The following is a 19,523-nucleotide window of genomic DNA, read 5'->3' as shown; positions in this document are numbered from 1 at the left end:
ATGTATAGCGTAATTAAATTTTAACCATAGACAACAGCATTTAAAAAAGGGTAAAATAGTGTGTCTATGATTCAAATTTCATGAAAGTGGCTTTCTAAAAATCTTGTGGTGAATATTTTTGTTTAACGTTCGGTAATAGTTGTTAACTAATGTTGAATCTTTGACTATTACATTCGATGGTTTTGACCTTTGTGTTGTGCTATAATTCAAGCAGTTAGCGTGGATTTGAAGAGAATCAATTAGAAAGCAACATGGAAGCAGTGACAGTTCCGCCATGAATGCAAAATAAATAGAAATTGAAGGTTTGGAAACAGTTTATTTGCTGTATGAAGATTCACATATCTGTTGTTTTGGTTTGATTCATAAAAGTCCATTCGAATGAAAACAATAACGTAATTGTAAACAAAAAAAATCGATCGGGCTCGTTACGCGATGTACGTTAACTCATCTACGTGCGTACGACGACGCAATGAAGAAAGTAGTTTGAATTTCATTACACGTTTAGTGAAAATCTATTACCCATTATATGTCTATTCGCAACAGCTATGAATGTTCTAATTTCAGTTGTATATTCCTATGTCCTGTTAAGTAGGCCGTAACTTACTCATTACTGCTCTTTTCCTTATTTAATGTGATCCATTGGCTCGCTATGGTAGTGTTTTGTTACTTTGATCCATGAGCGTAAAGCAGGTATTTTAAAATTGCAACAAGTTGTTAAATTTAGCATTATGAAATAGTATTTTGTTTTTGTTTCAGAGCTGGATGTTGGCTAAAGGAGGCTAGAAACTTCACAATGTTGAGAGGGGGGCGAGGTGGCCGTCACAGTCCGGAGCTGTACCCTCACACCCTTAAGTGCTCTAACGCAAGCGACACAAGCTCCGCATATAGTGGTAGTGACACCATGACTTCAGTACACAGCTCCCTTGACATGGATATGGAGGTAGATCTATCTGGTCTCCTCGAGTCCATTGTAGACTCTGATGAGGAAGAGGATTTAGAAGAAAGTATGGACAGTCTCACAGTACGGGATGCTGTCAGAGAATGCCTTGAGAAAGATCCAAGTGAAAGGACAGATGATGACATTGAAATCCTCCTGGAATTCACTCAACATTTGAAAGCATTTACGAACATGACCCTAACAGTACGTCGTGCACTATGTGCTGTTATGGTATTTGCTGTTGTTGAGAAAGCTGGAACAGTGGTCATGAATGATGGAGAGGAACATGACTCGTGGTCTGTACTTATCAATGGCAATGTGGGTATAGAACACACAAATGGTGATATTGAGTATCTCAATGTAGGAGATAGTTTTGGTATGGCAGAAGCTACTTTGGAAAAATTATATCATAGGGGAGTAATGACCACTCGTTGTGATGACTGTCAGTTTGTATGTGTTACACAAACTGATTACTACCGCATCTTGCATCAAGGTGAAGAGAATATCAGAAGACATGAGAATGAAAATGGTGTTGTTGTTTTGATTACTGAATACCGAGGGGCTGCTGGGGAATCGGGACATCAACAAGGACATGTTGTAATTAGAGGCACTCCTGAACAACTGATGCTTCAACTCATTGAAGATAATTTGAGAGATTCCACTTATGTCGAAGACTTCTTATTGACACACAGAACTTTTATAGAAAATCCTCTTGTTGTTGCCAAACAGTTGCTTGCCTGGTTCTCGGAACCATCTGTACGTGATAAAGTCACGAGGGTAGTTTTACTTTGGGTTAATAATCATTTTACTGACTTTGAAACTGATCCAACCATGATGGAGTTCTTGGAAAGTTTTGAAACAGTTTTGGAGAAAGAAAAGATGGAGAGCCAATTAAGGCTGTTAAACATTGCTTGTTCTGCAAAAGCAAGAACTAGAAGCGTCACTCTATCACGCCCAACTCGAGATGAACCTCTAAACTTTACTATCCTTGGGGGCTATGAGAGAGGTTATGGGATATTTATATTAAAAGTTGAGAAGCATTCTAAAGCAGAGGAAGTTGGCCTGAAAAGAGGGGATCAAGTTATAGAGGTGAATGGTCAATCTTTTAGACATGTCAGTCAAGCAAAAGCAATGGAAATAATCACAGGTTCAACACATTTAAGCATCACAGTGAAAAGTAATTTATTAGCATTTAAACAAATGTTGCTAATGCCAGAGAACTCTCCAAGACAGAGAGGATGTGCCAACATGGCACGTTGGCAAACTGATCCCAGGGCTAGGTTGTCCACAGCTGAACTTTTCAGTGATGATAACATTGTATTAACTCCAGTTTTTCAATCTCCCACCAAAAAACCTCAACAGCTCAATGTCAAAAAAGAACCTCAAAAAGGATTTATGACATTGGGGCCCAAAAGAAGACTTCAAAAAGCTTTAATGAAAATGAACATACTTCCTAAAAACACAATCAATGATGGTTTGCATAATGATGATAGTATCATCTCAAACACAGAGTCTTTGAACAAGGCAAACAGCAGTACTTCCTTCTATAGTTCTCACAGTAACCCAGACCTCATATCAATTTGTTATGATGAGTATCAGGCATCCGATTACCCAGAGCATGTGCTCAAAGTTTACAAAGCAGATCAAACCTGCAAATATTTATTGGTGCACAAAGAAACAACAGCTAGAGAGGTTGTTATGTTAACATTACAAGAGTTTGGTATTACTGACCCAAGTTCCAATTTTTCGCTTTGTGAAGTGTCTGTAGCACAAGGTGGAATCATCAAGCAGCATCGCCTACCAGACCAATTGCAAAATCTTGCGGAACATATTGGTCTTAGTTCCAGATACTACCTTAAGACTAATGGTATCAGTGAAACCTTAGTACCTGATGAAATGGCACCAGAACTGCTGAGAGAAAGTGTTGTTCATTTTTTGCAGTTAAATGCTGTTGAAGTAGCAGTACAACTGACTTTACAAGATTTTTGCATTTTCCGGCAAATTGAGAGCACAGAATACGTTGATGATCTGTTTGAACTAAAGAGCAGATATGGCACACCAATGCTTTCACAGTTTGCTGAACTAGTTAACAAAGAAATGTTTTGGGTGGTGACAGAAGTTGTTACTGAGCAGAACATTGTGCGTCGATCAAAAATTGTCAAGCAGTTCATAAAAGTGGCCCGACATTGTAAGGAATGCAAAAACTTTAATTCAATGTTTGCAATCATATCTGGTTTAGGACACGGGGCTGTCTCTCGATTAAGGATGACCTGGGAAAAGCTCCCTTCTAAATATTATAAACTTTTCTCTGATTTGCAAATGTTGATGGATCCATCTAGAAACATGTCAAAATACAGACAGCTGGTAACAACAGAACAAGGCAGGTCACCTGTAATCCCATTCTACCCAGTAGTGAAAAAAGATTTGACATTTATTCATCTTGGAAACGATACGAAAGTTGAAGGTATGGTCAATTTCGAAAAATTGCGAATGATTGCTAAAGAAGTTAGAACACTCACCAACATGTGCAGCTCTCCATATGACTTGTTAACTTTATTGGAACTTGGCAAACAGCCTCCATCAAATGCGATGGTAGCCCTCAATCAACTTACAACAGGAGTGCAACAAGGACAAGTTACTGTCAAGAGAAGGAAAAAGTCCTCAAATGTACCTAATCCCAAAAAGATGTTTGAAGAAGCACAAATGGGGCGACGCGTAAAAGCGTATTTAAACCGTATGCATGTTGAAACTGATGAGGAAAGACTTCACGCGTTGTCACTGGAATGTGAAGGAGCTGGGCCAGCCCCTGCAATGCCTCGTCGCAGACATCCATCCCCTTCCTTGTCTACCACGAGCAGCGCGTCTTCCGCCAGCGAAAGCAAGAAGAGCTTTGCGGGAAATAAATTTGGCACTGCTTCGCCGCAAGCCGTTAGAAAGTTATTGGCTCTCTCAGAGCCCGCGAAAACAAGACCACATCAGCCTAGACCACCACCTCCACCACCCGGCCCTTCGCCTTGCTCACATCGTCGCGAAGGGCCTGGGCCGGGGATCTGCTGCCCCCGTACAGCTCACGAAAGGTCGCATTCGGACACACCCACTCCTCTGCCAGTGGACCTATCAGCAGAGAGCAGTAGTGTGACATCACTAGTAAACTTGCCTCTTAGGAAGACGGGCTCAGCTACATCAAGTGACAGTGGACATGGATCGTGTACAGCAGCAAATTGCGCACGACCAGTGCCACCTCCACGCATGCCGCAAGCGCCTTATACTTTGGCAGCGCAAGTGGCGCGTTTGGAACGACTTAGCCGTGCACATTCACACGAAGGCGTAACGCGCCCAACTTATGATTACTATCACGACACGCCTGATGACGATGACGACGATCAACAGGTGTCAGCCGTTTGAATTTTTAATACTCTAACTAAATCAATGTCTATTTAAATAACTAGATCACTGTTTTTGTAATCTCACTTCATGAATAGAAAGCACGAGTTATATGAATTTATCTTTAATTATTATTATTAAAATTATGTATGTACCCTTTACAACTAAGTTTAAAGACTGTATAATTATGTTATTAAGCCAATGTCCTAGTGTTACATAATGTAAAATTCCATGTTAGCCATGCGTCTGAACTTTACTATTAATTATTTGTAATGTGAATGTGACCCACCATTTTCCAGTTTTTATCTAGAAATGTTTGATGTATACCAAAATTATAAGGTGAAATTTTCGCGTATACACCTTTGGTATCTCTACATTCCGTTATTTGTATATTACATAATATAATAATTTCTTTATTTATATAAATGTGAAACTTAGACCAAATAATAATTAATGTACCTTTTTAACATTTATGATTCAGAATGATTTAAATAATTTTGTTATAGTAATTTGTGGTAGCTTGGTGGACCAATTATGAGTTTGAATGTTATTTTGTATGGTAGCAGCTCGAATTCTGTTTGTATTATGGTTTAATTATTATCATTGTAAATAATAAAAATATATTAATTACTTTACTTCCTATGTTGTGTCTCATTTACAACATTTTACAAAAACTTATTTTTCGTACACTTTTCGAAACAAATTAAACAAAACAAGTCATATCAAACATTTTATTATAGTGATTTGTACTATCTGAACTGCGCTAGATATTCGAGTTCGAGCGGATGTAGGGTGGGCGCGGGAATGACGAGACTGTGTAACGGCGGACCGAGATCGCAATCTTGCATCACCTGCAGACTCCGAACTGCGATTTTTTGTTCTGGCGATCCAACTCTTGATAGACCTACTGCAAGACTCTCCTGTGTCATACCTAAATAAGTAGGGTAGGTTTAATAATATATATATTTTCAGATAATATGTCAAGTAAAAATACAATAATAAATGATATATGTGGTATCCTAATTAGTTAGTGCGTGTCATAATAATTCAAGAGCGTCAGATTTGGAATACATAATAACAATTAGTGCAATTTAAAAATTAAATGAAATATCTGTCCACACCTGAGTCAGGATTTCTTTCGATAACTTTAACTAACTGTGATGCTGCTTCTTTGACGGACATAAATTTTGGATCCATATACTGCCTTACTTTCTTTGTCAGAGACTCTTCAGTTGGCTCTTTTACTTTGATGTCTGAAAATATGGTCATATTATAATAATTACTCTTTTACTTTGATATCTGGAGATACAGGTCATAATATATGAGTACTTTGCATCAAATGTTGCTTTTCCTTACATCATGCCATTATGTGGTCTATATTGACGTATTAGGAACCACACAAGAGGAAAACTTAAGGAAACTAATTAATTAATTTCCTATATGTACGACGGCAGCACATTGACGGATCTTGTTGTTCCAATGCACTAGAGTTGATTTTCGAACAAAAGTGTATAGCTCGATGTGCTGTTGACTTTACAACATTTACATTTTAAGGTTTTTTTTGTAATAACTGACCTAATAAGCAAAGTGTGTGCAAGTTTCTTGAAAAATTTTCAATAATTTTCTGAAACCAGCTATCTGGCTGCCATGTTTCTGTCCAATAGGGAATTGAAACAGTTTCACCAAAATTGTAAAGTTGGAGTCCACAGCAGCTTACAGCGTTTATAATTGAAGCATTGTGCACTACCTGAAAAAGAAATTAAAATAATTTTTTTTTAATGCAAATCACTAACGTAATATATAGGCTTTGTCACTGATACATTGTTTTACAATGTACTAATACAGTTCATTGATAAAATGAATTATCCATTCTAAAATTAAAAGTTACAGATTAATGGATAAAGTTAATAATTAAAAAAAATTAAAGTTACCTAATATTTAACTGTTGCAAATGAATAGTTTTCAATAAATTTTTGTTAAAAATTATTATATTTTCTCCAAATCATCTATTTGTCTTTCAACATAGGGGTCCTCCCTATCCTGTGGCTGTTGTTGCATTATGACTACTTAAAACTAAGAATGATCTTAATACATTAGTGCACAAACTTATCATAATTTATTTGCACATTTTAATTTATTCCTTCTTTTTAATGCCAAATGGTAGTTTTTGTATGTTCTACAAATAATCTATCCAACCCGAAGAGCAACCGCTAAATCCGCTTTAAAAATATATTTGAAAATGGTTTTAAACACAATGCGACAAGTCAATTAAATGAGAATTAGAATCAAAATTTATCAGATGTGTATTTAGCACCCCAATTACAATGTTTTTAGGGGTTGTTCCACCTCCACGCGTGTGAAGTACTTGAGCAGTCTGTTATAACATGTTGTCACAGAATCCCCAAGGATGTAGCTGGTACACCCTGGGGCCAACACTGACAACTCTCGGCTTCAGACTGAGACTTACCAGTGAGGGCGCGAAGCGATCAACACGGCCCGGCCATGTGTTTCGGGGGGTGGACCATGGCAAGTGGTGGGCAGTCTTAATTTCCACCCTTCTGCGTTAATGCCTACGCAGTTGAGGGCCGTACGCAGGGATGAAGGAACCCTGGGAGGTTGAGCCCGAGCGGGGTGGGGATCCCAGCAAGCAATAGGCCCTCTTCGGCCCTGATTTCCTGCTAAACGGTAGCCCTGTGACTAGCCAACACAGGGAAACGGCATTGTGTCCCGTCAGAGGGCCACAGGCGAGGTGCGGAGGGGACGGACTCGGCCATGCTGACGGGGTGAGTATGTGCGGAACACCAGCCGCACATTTCGAGCCCCCGATGTCGCGCAGTGAGCTCCTAATTTCTGCACCTATACTCTCCTGGTAATCCTGGTGTCCCGAATGGGACATCCCCAAAGGTGCGGGTTCCGTGGTGGGTGGGAAATCAGGAGAGTGAATACAACGTACAATAATATGGACACCAATGATCGTTCTTCCAATTATATGAATAACCCTGAACAGGCAGTACTGGAGGGGATAACCCAAAAGTGCCCCAACAACACATACATACACACAGCGTCCAACGGTAAGTGGTAGGCCAAAGGGGAAACCCCAATGTCAACCAAGCACCGATGTTGGTGCTAGCACCACACAGCGGTAGTGGCCCAAACCTTAGGTTCTGCGGCCCCCGCTCACACAACGGGTTCTGCGTTGCAGAACCCCTCAAACACGGCCCTCGAGGCAGGGTGGACCCTGGTGAGTCGCAAGCCCAAATCCAAGGCCACGGCACCCATCCGTAAGGAAGGAGCAAGTGGCCACGGCGAGCGTCCACCTTCAGCCCCCAATGGGAGCAGGGGACACCCTGCCCGCAAAAACAAGGAAGGCCGTCCGGGCCGCATCCTCAAGTGGCAAAACCCGTGGGCGGAGGTTCACCGCTGGGTTGTTCCCAAGCTGCAGCAGCATAGTGAACACTTCTTCCACTTCACTCCTTCGTGGCGGTGAGACTCCCGGAAGAACTCGTCCCTGCTGTCCTGGGGCATGTCCGGCGCCTAACCTTCCTGTTCCTGTTGCTTTAGCGGGATAGGCACTCCAGTCTGGAGGGAGAGTCCCCACATAGCCCGTGAGTCTCCCTCCGGTAAAAAAAAGGCCGCAACGTTTCAGCTCCGGAAGTGGTTGGAGGCTAACAACACAACCATGGCGCTAATCCAGGAACCGTGGATTAGTGCCCGTGGCCAAATAAAGGGACTCTCACATCTGTGAGGTAAGCTATTATCAACTACCATCTCAGATAAGCCTAGAACTTACATATATTACTCTAATAACTTATATGTACAGCCACTAACACACACTAACACAAGTCACCAACACAATTCTGTTCCAGAGACCTGTATGCCGTAAAGCTTTTAGCTGACGCGGCCACGGGCCTGCCTGAAGTGGTGCTGGCCTCTGTCTATATGGCGGAGACTGATGTGCCACCACCGTAGGAAATGGTAGCTAATCAACTAATGCGAGTAGAACGGCCTGAATATCATCGTGGCTACTGACTCCAATGCCCACCATCCGTTGTGGGGTATGGAACTCGCAAATGATGGAGGTAAGAACCTAACAGAATACTTATTCATAACTAACCTTCAAAAAGAGCAGTGGATCTTATCCACAACTGGCACGTGTCCGAAGGAGCACCTTTCTCGGACCAGAGATGGATAAGATTCACCTTAGAAACAAATATCAAATTACAACAACCGAAACGGAATCCCCGAAAAACCGATCGTAAACTTTACATTGACACACTAGACCAGAGCCTAAAGGGACCGGAAAGACTGCTGGATACGACACAGATTGAAACACAGGTCAAAGAATTGACATAAAACTATATAATAAAACTTCGCATCTCGCACTAAGCGAGTCAGCCCTGCGACAAGGCCAACACTAGTGGGGGCCTGAGCTACGTAAAAGGGTAAGGAGATGCTTCAATAGAGTAATGAACACATGCGTGGATGAGGACTGGGAAAACTACAAGACTGCCAAATCCAAACTAAAAAAGCGCATACAGTTCAGGAGCACCGCATCATGGCGAGGCTAGTGCGGAAACATCACGTCTTATGCATAAGCGAATAGAATAAGAAAAATCCTAGTCAACTCAAATTCAACTGAGTTAGGTTCGATACACAAAATAGACAACACATTCAGAACTTCCCCTGCATAAACGGAGAGAACCCTACTGGAAGCTCATTTCCCGGTATGCAGGTTCGTCCAAGATGACAGGTGCGAAGAAATAAACTACGACACATCGACCCATAGTTGGCGATACGCTGAACAAGTAGTAACATACGAAAAGACGAAATGGGCAGTAAACACCTTTGAACCATACAAAGCTCCGGGCCAAGATGGAGTGTTCCCCGCACTCTTACAATGGGGCTATTAGGCCTGTCTAGCATTCAACTATGTGCCTCATAGCTGAAGAGAAGTAAAAGTCACATTCATACTGAAGCCAGGTAAAAATGACTACACAGACGCAATATCCTTCAGGCCAATCAGCCTCACTTCGTGAAGAGAACTGTGAGACGGCGCCCTAAAGAACATACATTTAAACGGAAACCAACATGCATACAGCCAAGGCAAGTTCACTGAATCGGCCATACATGTCGGCAAGATAGAAGACGCCATCAAAAACAAGGCAATCTGCCTAGGCATCTTTATAGACATTGAAGGAGCATTCGATAAAACAAATTTCTCCAGCATACAATCAGCACTGTGAAGACACGAAGTGGATGAAGTGCTAACCAGCTGGATTAGCAACATGCTCAAAAAAAGAACACTAAGAACATCAACAAACCAGACCCCATGGGTTGTAGTAGCGAAGGGGTGTACCCAAGGAGGTGTACTGTCGCCGCTGCTATGGAACATGGTTGTAAATGATCTCGTCAAACTAAACAAGGAACATTTCTATACAGCAGGCTATGCTGAAGACATAACTAAGTATAGTTATTATATTAGTTATTAGATAACAGGAAACTATGCCATTACAATCTGCGACATCACACAGGCAGCACTCCGGATTGTGGAAAGATGGTGTAGAGCATATGAACCATCGGTAAATCGAACGAAGACAGAACTAGTTATGTTTACAAACAAAAGACTACTGTGTAAACCTACTACCCAAACTCTTCAGTACAAAACTACAGTTATCAACCGAAGCCAAGTACCTGGCGGTAATACTGGACAACAAGTTGAACTGGAACAAGCACCTGGACAACAAAATTAAAAAGCTACTATCACCTTCTGGCAGTGCCATAGTATGGTAGGTAAACAATGGGGACTTTTACCCAAGATAACACTATGGCTCTACACAGCGGTGATAAGACCCATGATCAGTTACGGTGCGATAGTATGGTGGCCACGAACCAATCCGACGACCGCAACCGACAAGCTGGACAAATTCCAAAGACTAGCTTGCATGGCGACGATGGGCTGCATGAGTACAACTCCAACTGCGGAAATTGAAGCGATGCTCGACCTGCGACCGCTCCCACTGTTCATTAAATAAGAAGCGGCGTCAACACCAGTGCGTCTAAACAGAGCAGGCCTTTGGGAGCACATGAGGACCCCACATACAGAAATACTTTACATAACTGTTAAAGAAGAACCACTACTGGAGGTGGCTGTGGATAGGATTCCGAAACAATACGTTTTTGACAAAAAATACAAGATACAATTGTTTGAAGATCCCAATGAAGGACTGAATCTCAGAGAGGTCCGCATCTTCACTGATGGATCTAAAACAAATTCAGGAACAAGTACTGGGGTATTCTCAGAAGACCTCAATATCAGGATATCAAGACCATTTGGTGATCACAACACAGTATTCCAGGCTGAATGCATGGGTATATATAGCACTCCCGACGCTCAACGCTAGTTTATCTCGAAAATTAATCAAACTTAAAAGGCAAGAACTTCGCACTCTGACTGCCGCCCTAATGGGTCATGGTCCATACAATAAACACCTTTTTAATTTAGGTATCACGGACAGCCCTCCATGCAGAGCGTGCATGGAGGGGGGGAAACGGCCGCGCACATCCTACTACAGTGCTCCAGCATGGCCAGCTACAGGGCAAAGTACCTAGGAGTACCGAGGTCGCTCCCTGAAATCTTCAGCAAACTGAGGAGGTTGCTGAGATTCCTGGAGGAGCTTGGGTGGCGCGAGTAGGACCCTGCACCCACCTGACACTGACGCAAAATAGGCGCTTTGTCATCAAGTTGTGGACACCAGCCCGTTACATCAAGTACCAAGTTGTCACTAATTTTCAAAATTTATAAAGTGATGTTGAATAAAAGTGGAATAATCATGAAGTTATAATAATCAAAATAAAAGTAAACACCTGAAATTCCACTCCATACTGCCGAGCTCTTAAGAGCATATCACTATGAGTTGTAGCTCCCAAAGGATCACCAACCACCAGTAGTGCTACATCTTTGTCCTTGGCTTCTTTGAGGAAATCATCTATGTTACCTTCACACAGCTCTCTGTCAGCAATGATAAGTGGCCTGTTGTAGAAGTCTTCCTAAAGTAGGCATGTTTAATATTGATTAATAAGTATTCAATTAGAGTAAGTACCTGTTGAGGTGGAGTAATGTAAGTAACCTCTACTATTACGTACAAAATCGAAATAAGTATTAAGTACCTTATTAAAATTTGCATATTATTTTACTGTAAATCTAAAATGTATTTAAATTGCTTACTAGTACTTCTTTGCCCACAGTAAGTACTGATGTATATGCTTCCAGCAAAACTTTATCACACTTTTTAACTATTTCTAAACCCCGAACGGTTATATCCTTTGCGTCTCCGAGACCTAAACCAATTAAATAAAACATTGTGCCGTTGTTTGCTATTAATCTGGACCTGTACGAATGAATGCCAAAATAATTTATTTTCATATTCGATCGAATCAACATGAACGTGATTCAACTGCATGCACTATGACCTGCTGACCACAATATGACACTTATGACAGTAAAGTAGGGATTTATGAAGGCTTACTAAATTATTATGTTCTATGTTTAGACTTATCATTTGAAGTATTCTTAAAATTATTAAAATAAAATTATATAGCTAAACACAAGTTAGAAATAAAACGAGACATAAAACAATGATATATATAATGATTGAAAAATCAGTAAAATAAATCTTTGCTCCATTGTTTTCGTTCAATATTTTTCTATACTATTCTATTTCCTTAATGGCGGCCACTAGGCTTGGGCCAGTGCCAGTTTCGATTAATGTTGTCAGTTAATATTGTTCAATAACGTCAACGTTCGGTAGCAGCAAGGTATTTATTTTTAGATGAGTCTCTGACAGGACATTGGCGAAATCGCCATTTTTTTTGTATAATTTTTATAATAATATTAAACTACCGTACATAGTTATTTTTACTTGACATTGGCAAAATCATTGATTATTTCGATGGAGCCATAACATTTAAAAGAAGAAGAAGAGTCTCTTCGACGAAATGCTGTTGTGAAGATCATACCTGGGGTAAAAAAACAATCATGGACAAACAACGGACTAAAGCATTATATTATTAGAGCGTATAAAATCACACAAAATGTTAATAAAGGGAGAATACACATAAAGAAGGAGGGATTTAAGGTTAATAGGACGAGGAGTGAAGGAAGGAAGGAGATCATACAAGGACTACCTAAGTCAATTTAGGACATTCAAAGAAAATGTGATCAAGGGTACCAGACCACATTCACACAAAGAGTTGTTTCTGACACGGGTTTTATTGAGGAACACAGGGGAACAAGTGTGGCCCAGTCTCAATCTACAGATCGTAGAAGTGGTTGCCTTACTAGCGTCGCTAAACTTAAAAAACCATGGTTTCACTGAGATGTTATTTTGAACGTCGGCATAGTACACGCCTTTATCTTGGCTAGTTCGACTTAGAACTTATAGTTGAAGTATTTACTACACTTTGCTAATACTATTTATAAATAAAATTGTAAATACATTTTGCTATCACTCTTTATATTTTTCCGACATTTTTTTTGATAAGCTATATTTAAACATATTTCTTCTTTTTGATCATTGAGTTTCGTTGAACATCATGATCAAACTCTAACATCTCTCAATGAATACCCAATCGACAGACTAATTTTTGTAACCTGGGTCTCGGTAGAACTTTGGTAAAAATATCCGCTAGTTGTCCGTCACTTGACACATTTACTGTAATCTCTCTTAGTTACCAGCTCTCTGATGAAAAAATGACGTATTAGGATATGCTTTGTACGCCGATGAAATTCTGGGTTTTCTGCTAGTCTTATTGCTGCCTCGTTATCAACTTGCAAAGTTGGTTTAGCTTTAACTTCAATTAGACGCCATAACCCGAGCTAACCAGGCACACTCCCTTGCACCTTCGCTAGCAGCTACAATCTCCATCTCTGTGGTCGAAATGGCTACACTTTGTTGTTTCTTGCTCATCCACGTAATAGCTCCTCCGGCATACATGCATAGCACTCCTGTGGTTGAGCGCCCCGTACGTACGTCTCCGCCATGATCTGCATCACTGAAGCATTCCAGAACACTCTTATTTCTGCCATAATTGATCCCGAAATCTGAAGTATACTGCAGATATCTCATAATCCGCTTCACCCTGACACAGTCATCATCAGTAGGGCTATCGAGGCTTCTTGACACCACACAGACAGCATACGCTATGTCTGGCCTTGTCCCAGTTAGAGTTTGAGTGGTGATTAGAAGATGTGGAAAGCTTAAACTTGCTTAATTAACCTAGATAAACACAAATAAATAGATTTGTAAAGTACCTACTTAGAGTTTTTCTTTTATTGACAGATTTCAAACAAAACAAACAAACAGGTTCTAGTTGTCATAGTAACCCTATTTTTTTAACATCTCTCAACAGAGACCTATTTGTTCTGAAATCCTCTTAATCCTGGGTCTGGCAAGTGGTTTCGTGAAAATATCAGCCAGCTGATCTTCACTAGTCACCTTGTCGACGTTCAGATCACCACTATTTGCCAGCTCTCTAAGAAAAAAAATGTCGCACCCGGATATGTTTAGTACGACGGTGAAATTCAGGATTTTCTGCTAACCTTATAGCAGCTTCGTTATCAACTCTTAAACACGGAATCTTCTTAAGATTAACAAGATCCTTTATTAGTCGAGACAGCCATATAGTTTCTCTAGCAGTTTCGCTAGCCGCTACAATTTCAGCCTCTGTAGTGGAAATTGAGACACATGTCGTCTTTGACTTAACCACGGGATGGCTCCTCCCGCATACATGCACAGCACCCCACTTGTGGATCTTCCAGTGCTGATATCCCCCGCATGATCAGCATCGCTGTAAAATTCCAAAATGCCTTGTTTGTAATTTTTCTTATACCTGATACCTAGATCTGGTGTGTACTGCAAATACCGCATTATGTGCTTCAGTTGCACACCGTCTGCCTTTTCTGGTTGTCCAAACTCCGTGATACTACACTGACAGCATATGCAAACGTCAGGTCTAGTGCATACCATTAAGTATGCCAAGGCTCCAACGATTGATCTGTAATTATTTATCATATAACTCATATCCACTTTCTTGCTTGACGTACTGTCTTTTACAATCGGCGTCGAGACCGGTTTACAAATATCCATCCCAAATTTCCTCAAGATCTTCTGTACATAAGAAGTTTGATATATTTTGATTCGATCTCCTCTGCTCTCTATCTAAATTCCTAAGAAATAAGAAACAGGCTTTGTGGTTATCTGGAACCGACCATTGAGTTCCTTAATTAACTCGTCTAGCAGAACTTGACTTGATCCAGCGACCAGGCCATCATCCACGTACAAAGCCACGATCACTTTTCCGAACGCTGTTTTTTTTTATCAAAAGACATGGATCTGCTTCGCTCGTCTTAAAACCAATTTCATTGAAGAAGTCTGTAATACAACGGTTCCAGCATCGCGGTGCTTGCTTTAACCCATAAAGACTTTTCTGCAAAAGACAAACTCGACTCGAACTGTCGTCGTAGCCTTCCGGTTATTTCATAAAAAATTCTTCATCCAGAGACCCATGTAAGAAGGCAGTTGTAATATCAAACTGGAGCATCGCCATTCCTTCGCTAGCTGCTACACTCATCACAGAGCGACCGGTTCCCATCCTAGTAACCGGGCTAAACTCCTGTTCGTAGTCAATGCCCTTTTTCTGGTGAAAACCTTTAATTACCAGTCTTGCCTTATATTTATCTACAGAGCCATCAGCGTTCATTTTAGCTCGAAATACCCACTTGCAGGGTATGGCTTTTCTTGCTTTCGGTAGGTTTACAAGCTTCCACGTATCATTTTCTTTTAATAAGTTAATTTCGCTGTCCATGGTTTCCTTCCATAGTTTCTTTTCCGGGCTTCTAATTGCTTCTTTATGCGATGTTGGCTCGGTGTATCCCATTACAGCATTCATAATAAAGTCTTTGAATCGATATGGGGCACGTAATGAAGAGCGATCACGAAGTATCATCTGATCCGGGAATATGTCTTCATAAACGACGTGATCTTGACTTAAAATACCTTCATCTATGGCATTATCTTCACCAATGATATCACCTTCGTCATCGTTATCTTCATCAATGGTATCAGCTTCGTTAACAATATTATTCCCCCCGATTCAATAGACTTTTCTGGCAAAATGTTTTGAGCATCATGATATTCCTCATCGGCTTCCAAATTTTGTTCATCGGTCCCATTTTGTACTTTTATTTTATTAGCTGTAGAAAAACTTCTAGAAAGATCCACCTCAACTTCATTTTCATAATTTACAGGTTCATTTCATTGAAGTTCTTAAAGTTTTTTCATCGAATATAACGTCTCTAGACTTTACCAATGAATTTTTATTCAGGTTCCAAAGTCTATACCCATCATCATCGTTGTAGCCAATTAAAACGCAACATGTAGCTTTCTTTTGCATTTTCTTTCTACTCTGCTTTGGTACATGCTCAAAGCAAAGTGAACCAATTATCCTCAAGTGCTTTATCCGAGGCTTCTTATTAATCCAAAGTTCATAAGGCGATTTGTGTTCCACTGTAGTTGGCCCTCTCCTGTTTAGAATGTAAACGGCAGTATTTACCGTCTCAGCCCACAAATTCTGAGGTAACTCTTCATGCGCGTGCATCATTGCTCTTGCAGCTTCCACTACAGTGCGGTTTTTCCTTTCCCGACACCCATTCTGTTCTGGCGTGTAAGGCGTAATAAGCCTTTGCTTTATTCCACTTTGTTCAAGTAGATCTCGTACTCTCTTATTATTGTATTCTCCCCATTATCACTTAAAAGCTCCTTGACAACGTGTCCAGCATTTTTAGCCTCAGACAGCATTTGTTTCAGATTTTTATATACATCGGATTTATTTTTCAAGAAATACGCATATCTGTATCGTGTAAACTCATCCTTGAATAATACGAAGTATCGATATCCAGAAATATTATCTGACCATAAACGTCAGAGTGTATACGTTCACCAGACTTGGTAGCTTTTTCACGAACACCAAATATGTGCTTTTCCAAAAACACACCCTTCGCATAGTTCTTCATTATCTGACGTCTTTATTTCTAGTTCTCTCTCTATCAATCTCTTGACATACTGTTTATTTTGATGTCCTAACCTTTTATGGTATAATTGAAGTTTATCTCCATGCTCAATTAAATTGATTGAAACAGCAGGCCGTACGGCTTTGCAATCTATCTTATACAGACCACAATACCTTTGCCTTTTCCCTGTTAAAACAATACCATCATTAACCTTCATTGAACATTTTGTCCCCTTGACTCAAACAGGCTAGTGGGATTTCTATCCTGTGAACTAAGCACTGAGAAAATGGTTTTTGCTAATCTGGGGAACATACCAAACATCTCTTAAGAAAAGGCTTTCAATCTTATCTCTAACATTGGCTTCAACATGAACTTTGCGTTTCCCAACAGCCTTTATCATGTTTCCGTCTGCCATAGTAACTGTGTGAGTTTCACCAAAGTATTCAAAATCCTGGAATAGATCTCCTCGCATAGTGACATGATGTGTAGCACCATTGTCCACATACCAATCATCACAATCAGTGCCAGAATCTGGTGAATTCACCGTTAGTAACATCATATTAGAACTACCAGGTTGGTTTTCCTTCTCCTTGTTGCCACCCTTTGGGCAATCCTTTTTGAGATGACCAAGTTCCTTACAAATAAAACATTTATACTTCTTCTTTGTCTCTTGGTCTTTTTGATCATTCCGCTTAGCAACCTTTTTTATTAACCTTCTTGTAAAGCGCAGTTTCATTTGTCGCAACATCAACAACATTAGCGTTGAGCGCTTTTTCGTGTGCATACAATCGGCCCGTAATATTGTCTACTGTTCTATCATAGGTCCCTCATATAATCTATGAAATTCGTCCCAAACTTCTTTTGGTGTAGACAATCTGAATACTTTACCAAGCGTCTCATCTGTCACGTTGTTCATTATCAAGAGTAAGGCTGTGCTCTCTAACTTCACAAAATCTCGAAGTGTCTTATTGTACAAAGATTTTGCTGCATCACCGCTTCCATCTGCGGGTCATGCCGGCTTTTGTGTTTTATCGACCACAATATCCATGAGCCCGTCCATACCTCTTAGCAAGGCTGTCATTCGGTACTTTCATGATACCCAATTGTGGCGGTCTAGTTTCGTTAATTGAATTTTGGTAAGCTCCATTTCACTCATTACCTTGCGGGCCTGGGCCCATAACCAGTTGGAGTTGGTGGTGGTCAGAAGATGTGGAAAGCTTAAGCTTGTTTAATTAACCTAGATAAACTTAAATAAATAGATTTGTAAAGTACTTACAGTTTTTCTTTTATTGACAGATTTCAAACAAAACAAACAAACAAACAGGTTCTAGTTGTCATAGTAACACTTTTCTTAACATCTCCTCTCAACAGAGACCTATTTGTTTTGAAATCCTCTTAACAGTCTTTTAACAGTTCCGACCATCAAATAGGCTAGTGCTCCAACAATCTGCCTATATGTCTGTTTGATATCTGAATCGTCTCTTTGTTCAGCGTGTATTTGTTCATCATTCATAATATGTGTTGATACCCGTTTGCACTGCTCCATACCAAACCTCTTCATCAACTTCTTTGTGTAGGAAGCCTGATGTATCTTTAAACGGTCTTCTCCGTGTTCTATCTCTATACCAAGAAAGTAAGACGCAGGTTTTGTTGTGATTCTAAAACCTTTACTCAATTGCTCCAGAAATTCTTCCACTAACTTTTCAATTGAGCCTGCTTGGCTGGTAGCCCATCATCCACGTACAGTGCGACAATATGTTTTCCAGCTTTAGAATGTCCAATAAGTAAGCATGGATCCGCTGCACTTACTTTAAATCCGATTTCCTTGAAGAAATTCATTATGCGCTTATTCCAGCAGCGCAAAGCTTGCTTTAAGCCATAAAGACTTCTTTTTAAAAGACACGCGTCGACATCTTTCGGGTTGCTTCATGTAGATCTCTTCATCAAGATCTCCATATAAAAACGCAGTTGTTACATCAAACTGTCTAATAGCCATATTTTCACTAGCAGCTACGCTAAGTACCGCTTTCGCTGTTCTTAGTTTAGCAACAGGACTAAAAGTTTGATCATAATCAATTCCCCTTTTTTGTGAATAACCTTTGACAACCAAACGCGCCTTGAACTTGTCTACCGTACCATTTGGGTTGTGCTTTACTCGATAAACCCACTTACATGGTATACATTTCCTTTTCTCCGGTAGGTCCACAATTATCCAAGTCTTGTTTTCTTGTAACGAATTTATTTCGCTGTCCATAGCTTTACGCCATTCATTGGTATTTCGAGATTTTATTGCTCCTTTGTAAGTTTCTGGTTCAGAATCAGTGCCATGTTCCGTACTCATGATATGATCTTTAAGTCTTTCAGGTTGTTTCAAAGTGGTGCGATTCCGTAACACCATACGATGAATTTCTTGAATTTCATTTGAATTCATATTTCCTACCACTTCATTTCTTTCCTCCCCAAATTCATTAAATTCATTAGATGTTTCAGCATCTTTAAAAACATTGTAATCATGACCATCCGGGTCTATTGGAAACATCTGATTTCTACTACCTTCAGGACTCTGATTGTCTTCTCTGACTTCACCGTCACTGACAATACCATCTTCTTCTCTAACTTGAACGTCGTTCTTTGCATTATGTCGCATAACATTCGGTCCTTTAGAGGTTGAAGATCTGTTCCAAACTTCATAAGGAATCTCGCCAATATTCTGATCACTCTCTAGATATGTGTCCCTCTGTCCTTCGAGTGGCCTTTTATTGAAAGTCACGTCCTTGATTTTATGATCTTGTTTAACTTTTCAATCCAAAGCCTGTAACAGTCATCGTCGTCTTATCCAAGCAACTTGCATTTGACAGCCTTCTTGTCCAATTTCTTGCGACTCTGTTTTGGAACATGAGCATAACACGACGCTCCGATTATTCTCAAGTGCTTTATCTGTGGTTTTTACCAAACCATAGTTCTTAAGGTGATTTACTTTCTTTAGTAGTCGGTCCAGTTCTGTTCCGAATGTAAACAGCTATTTTAACTAACGCAGCATAACTTTTGAGGTAATTCCTCGTGAGCATACATCATTGTACGGGCGCACTCTACTACCGTACGATTTTCCCGTTCGCTCAAAGCATTCTGCTCTGG

General features: G+C 40.2%; 2 protein-coding genes across 2 annotated transcripts; one reads left to right on the top strand and one right to left on the bottom strand.

Moving 5' to 3' along the window:
• The first annotated feature begins 231 nt into the window (after positions 1–231).
• LOC113226558 (rap guanine nucleotide exchange factor 2) lies at positions 232–4,953 on the top strand. Its single transcript, XM_026459227.1, has 2 exons — positions 232–302; positions 757–4,953. The coding sequence occupies exon 2, from the start codon at positions 794–796 to the stop codon at positions 4,340–4,342; it is 3,549 nt and encodes a 1,182-aa protein (XP_026315012.1). The 5' UTR covers positions 232–302; positions 757–793; the 3' UTR covers positions 4,343–4,953.
• A 117-nt stretch (positions 4,954–5,070) lies between these two features.
• On the bottom strand, positions 5,071–11,731 carry LOC113226484 (diphthine methyl ester synthase). Its single transcript, XM_026459117.1, has 5 exons — positions 11,547–11,731; positions 11,186–11,368; positions 5,897–6,068; positions 5,443–5,574; positions 5,071–5,252 (listed from the first exon to the last, which is right to left on the bottom strand). The coding sequence occupies exons 1-5, from the start codon at positions 11,679–11,681 to the stop codon at positions 5,071–5,073; spliced, it is 804 nt and encodes a 267-aa protein (XP_026314902.1). The 5' UTR covers positions 11,682–11,731.
• Positions 11,732–19,523: the final 7,792 nt, after the last annotated feature.

Source organism: Hyposmocoma kahamanoa, unplaced genomic scaffold (assembly GCF_003589595.1).
Source record: "Hyposmocoma kahamanoa isolate Upper Pololo Valley unplaced genomic scaffold, ASM358959v1 192, whole genome shotgun sequence".
In the NCBI taxonomy this organism is placed as follows: Eukaryota; Metazoa; Arthropoda; class Insecta; order Lepidoptera; family Cosmopterigidae; genus Hyposmocoma; species Hyposmocoma kahamanoa.
Note: the sequence above shows the minus strand (reverse complement) of the source record. Positions and strands in the feature narration are given on the sequence as shown.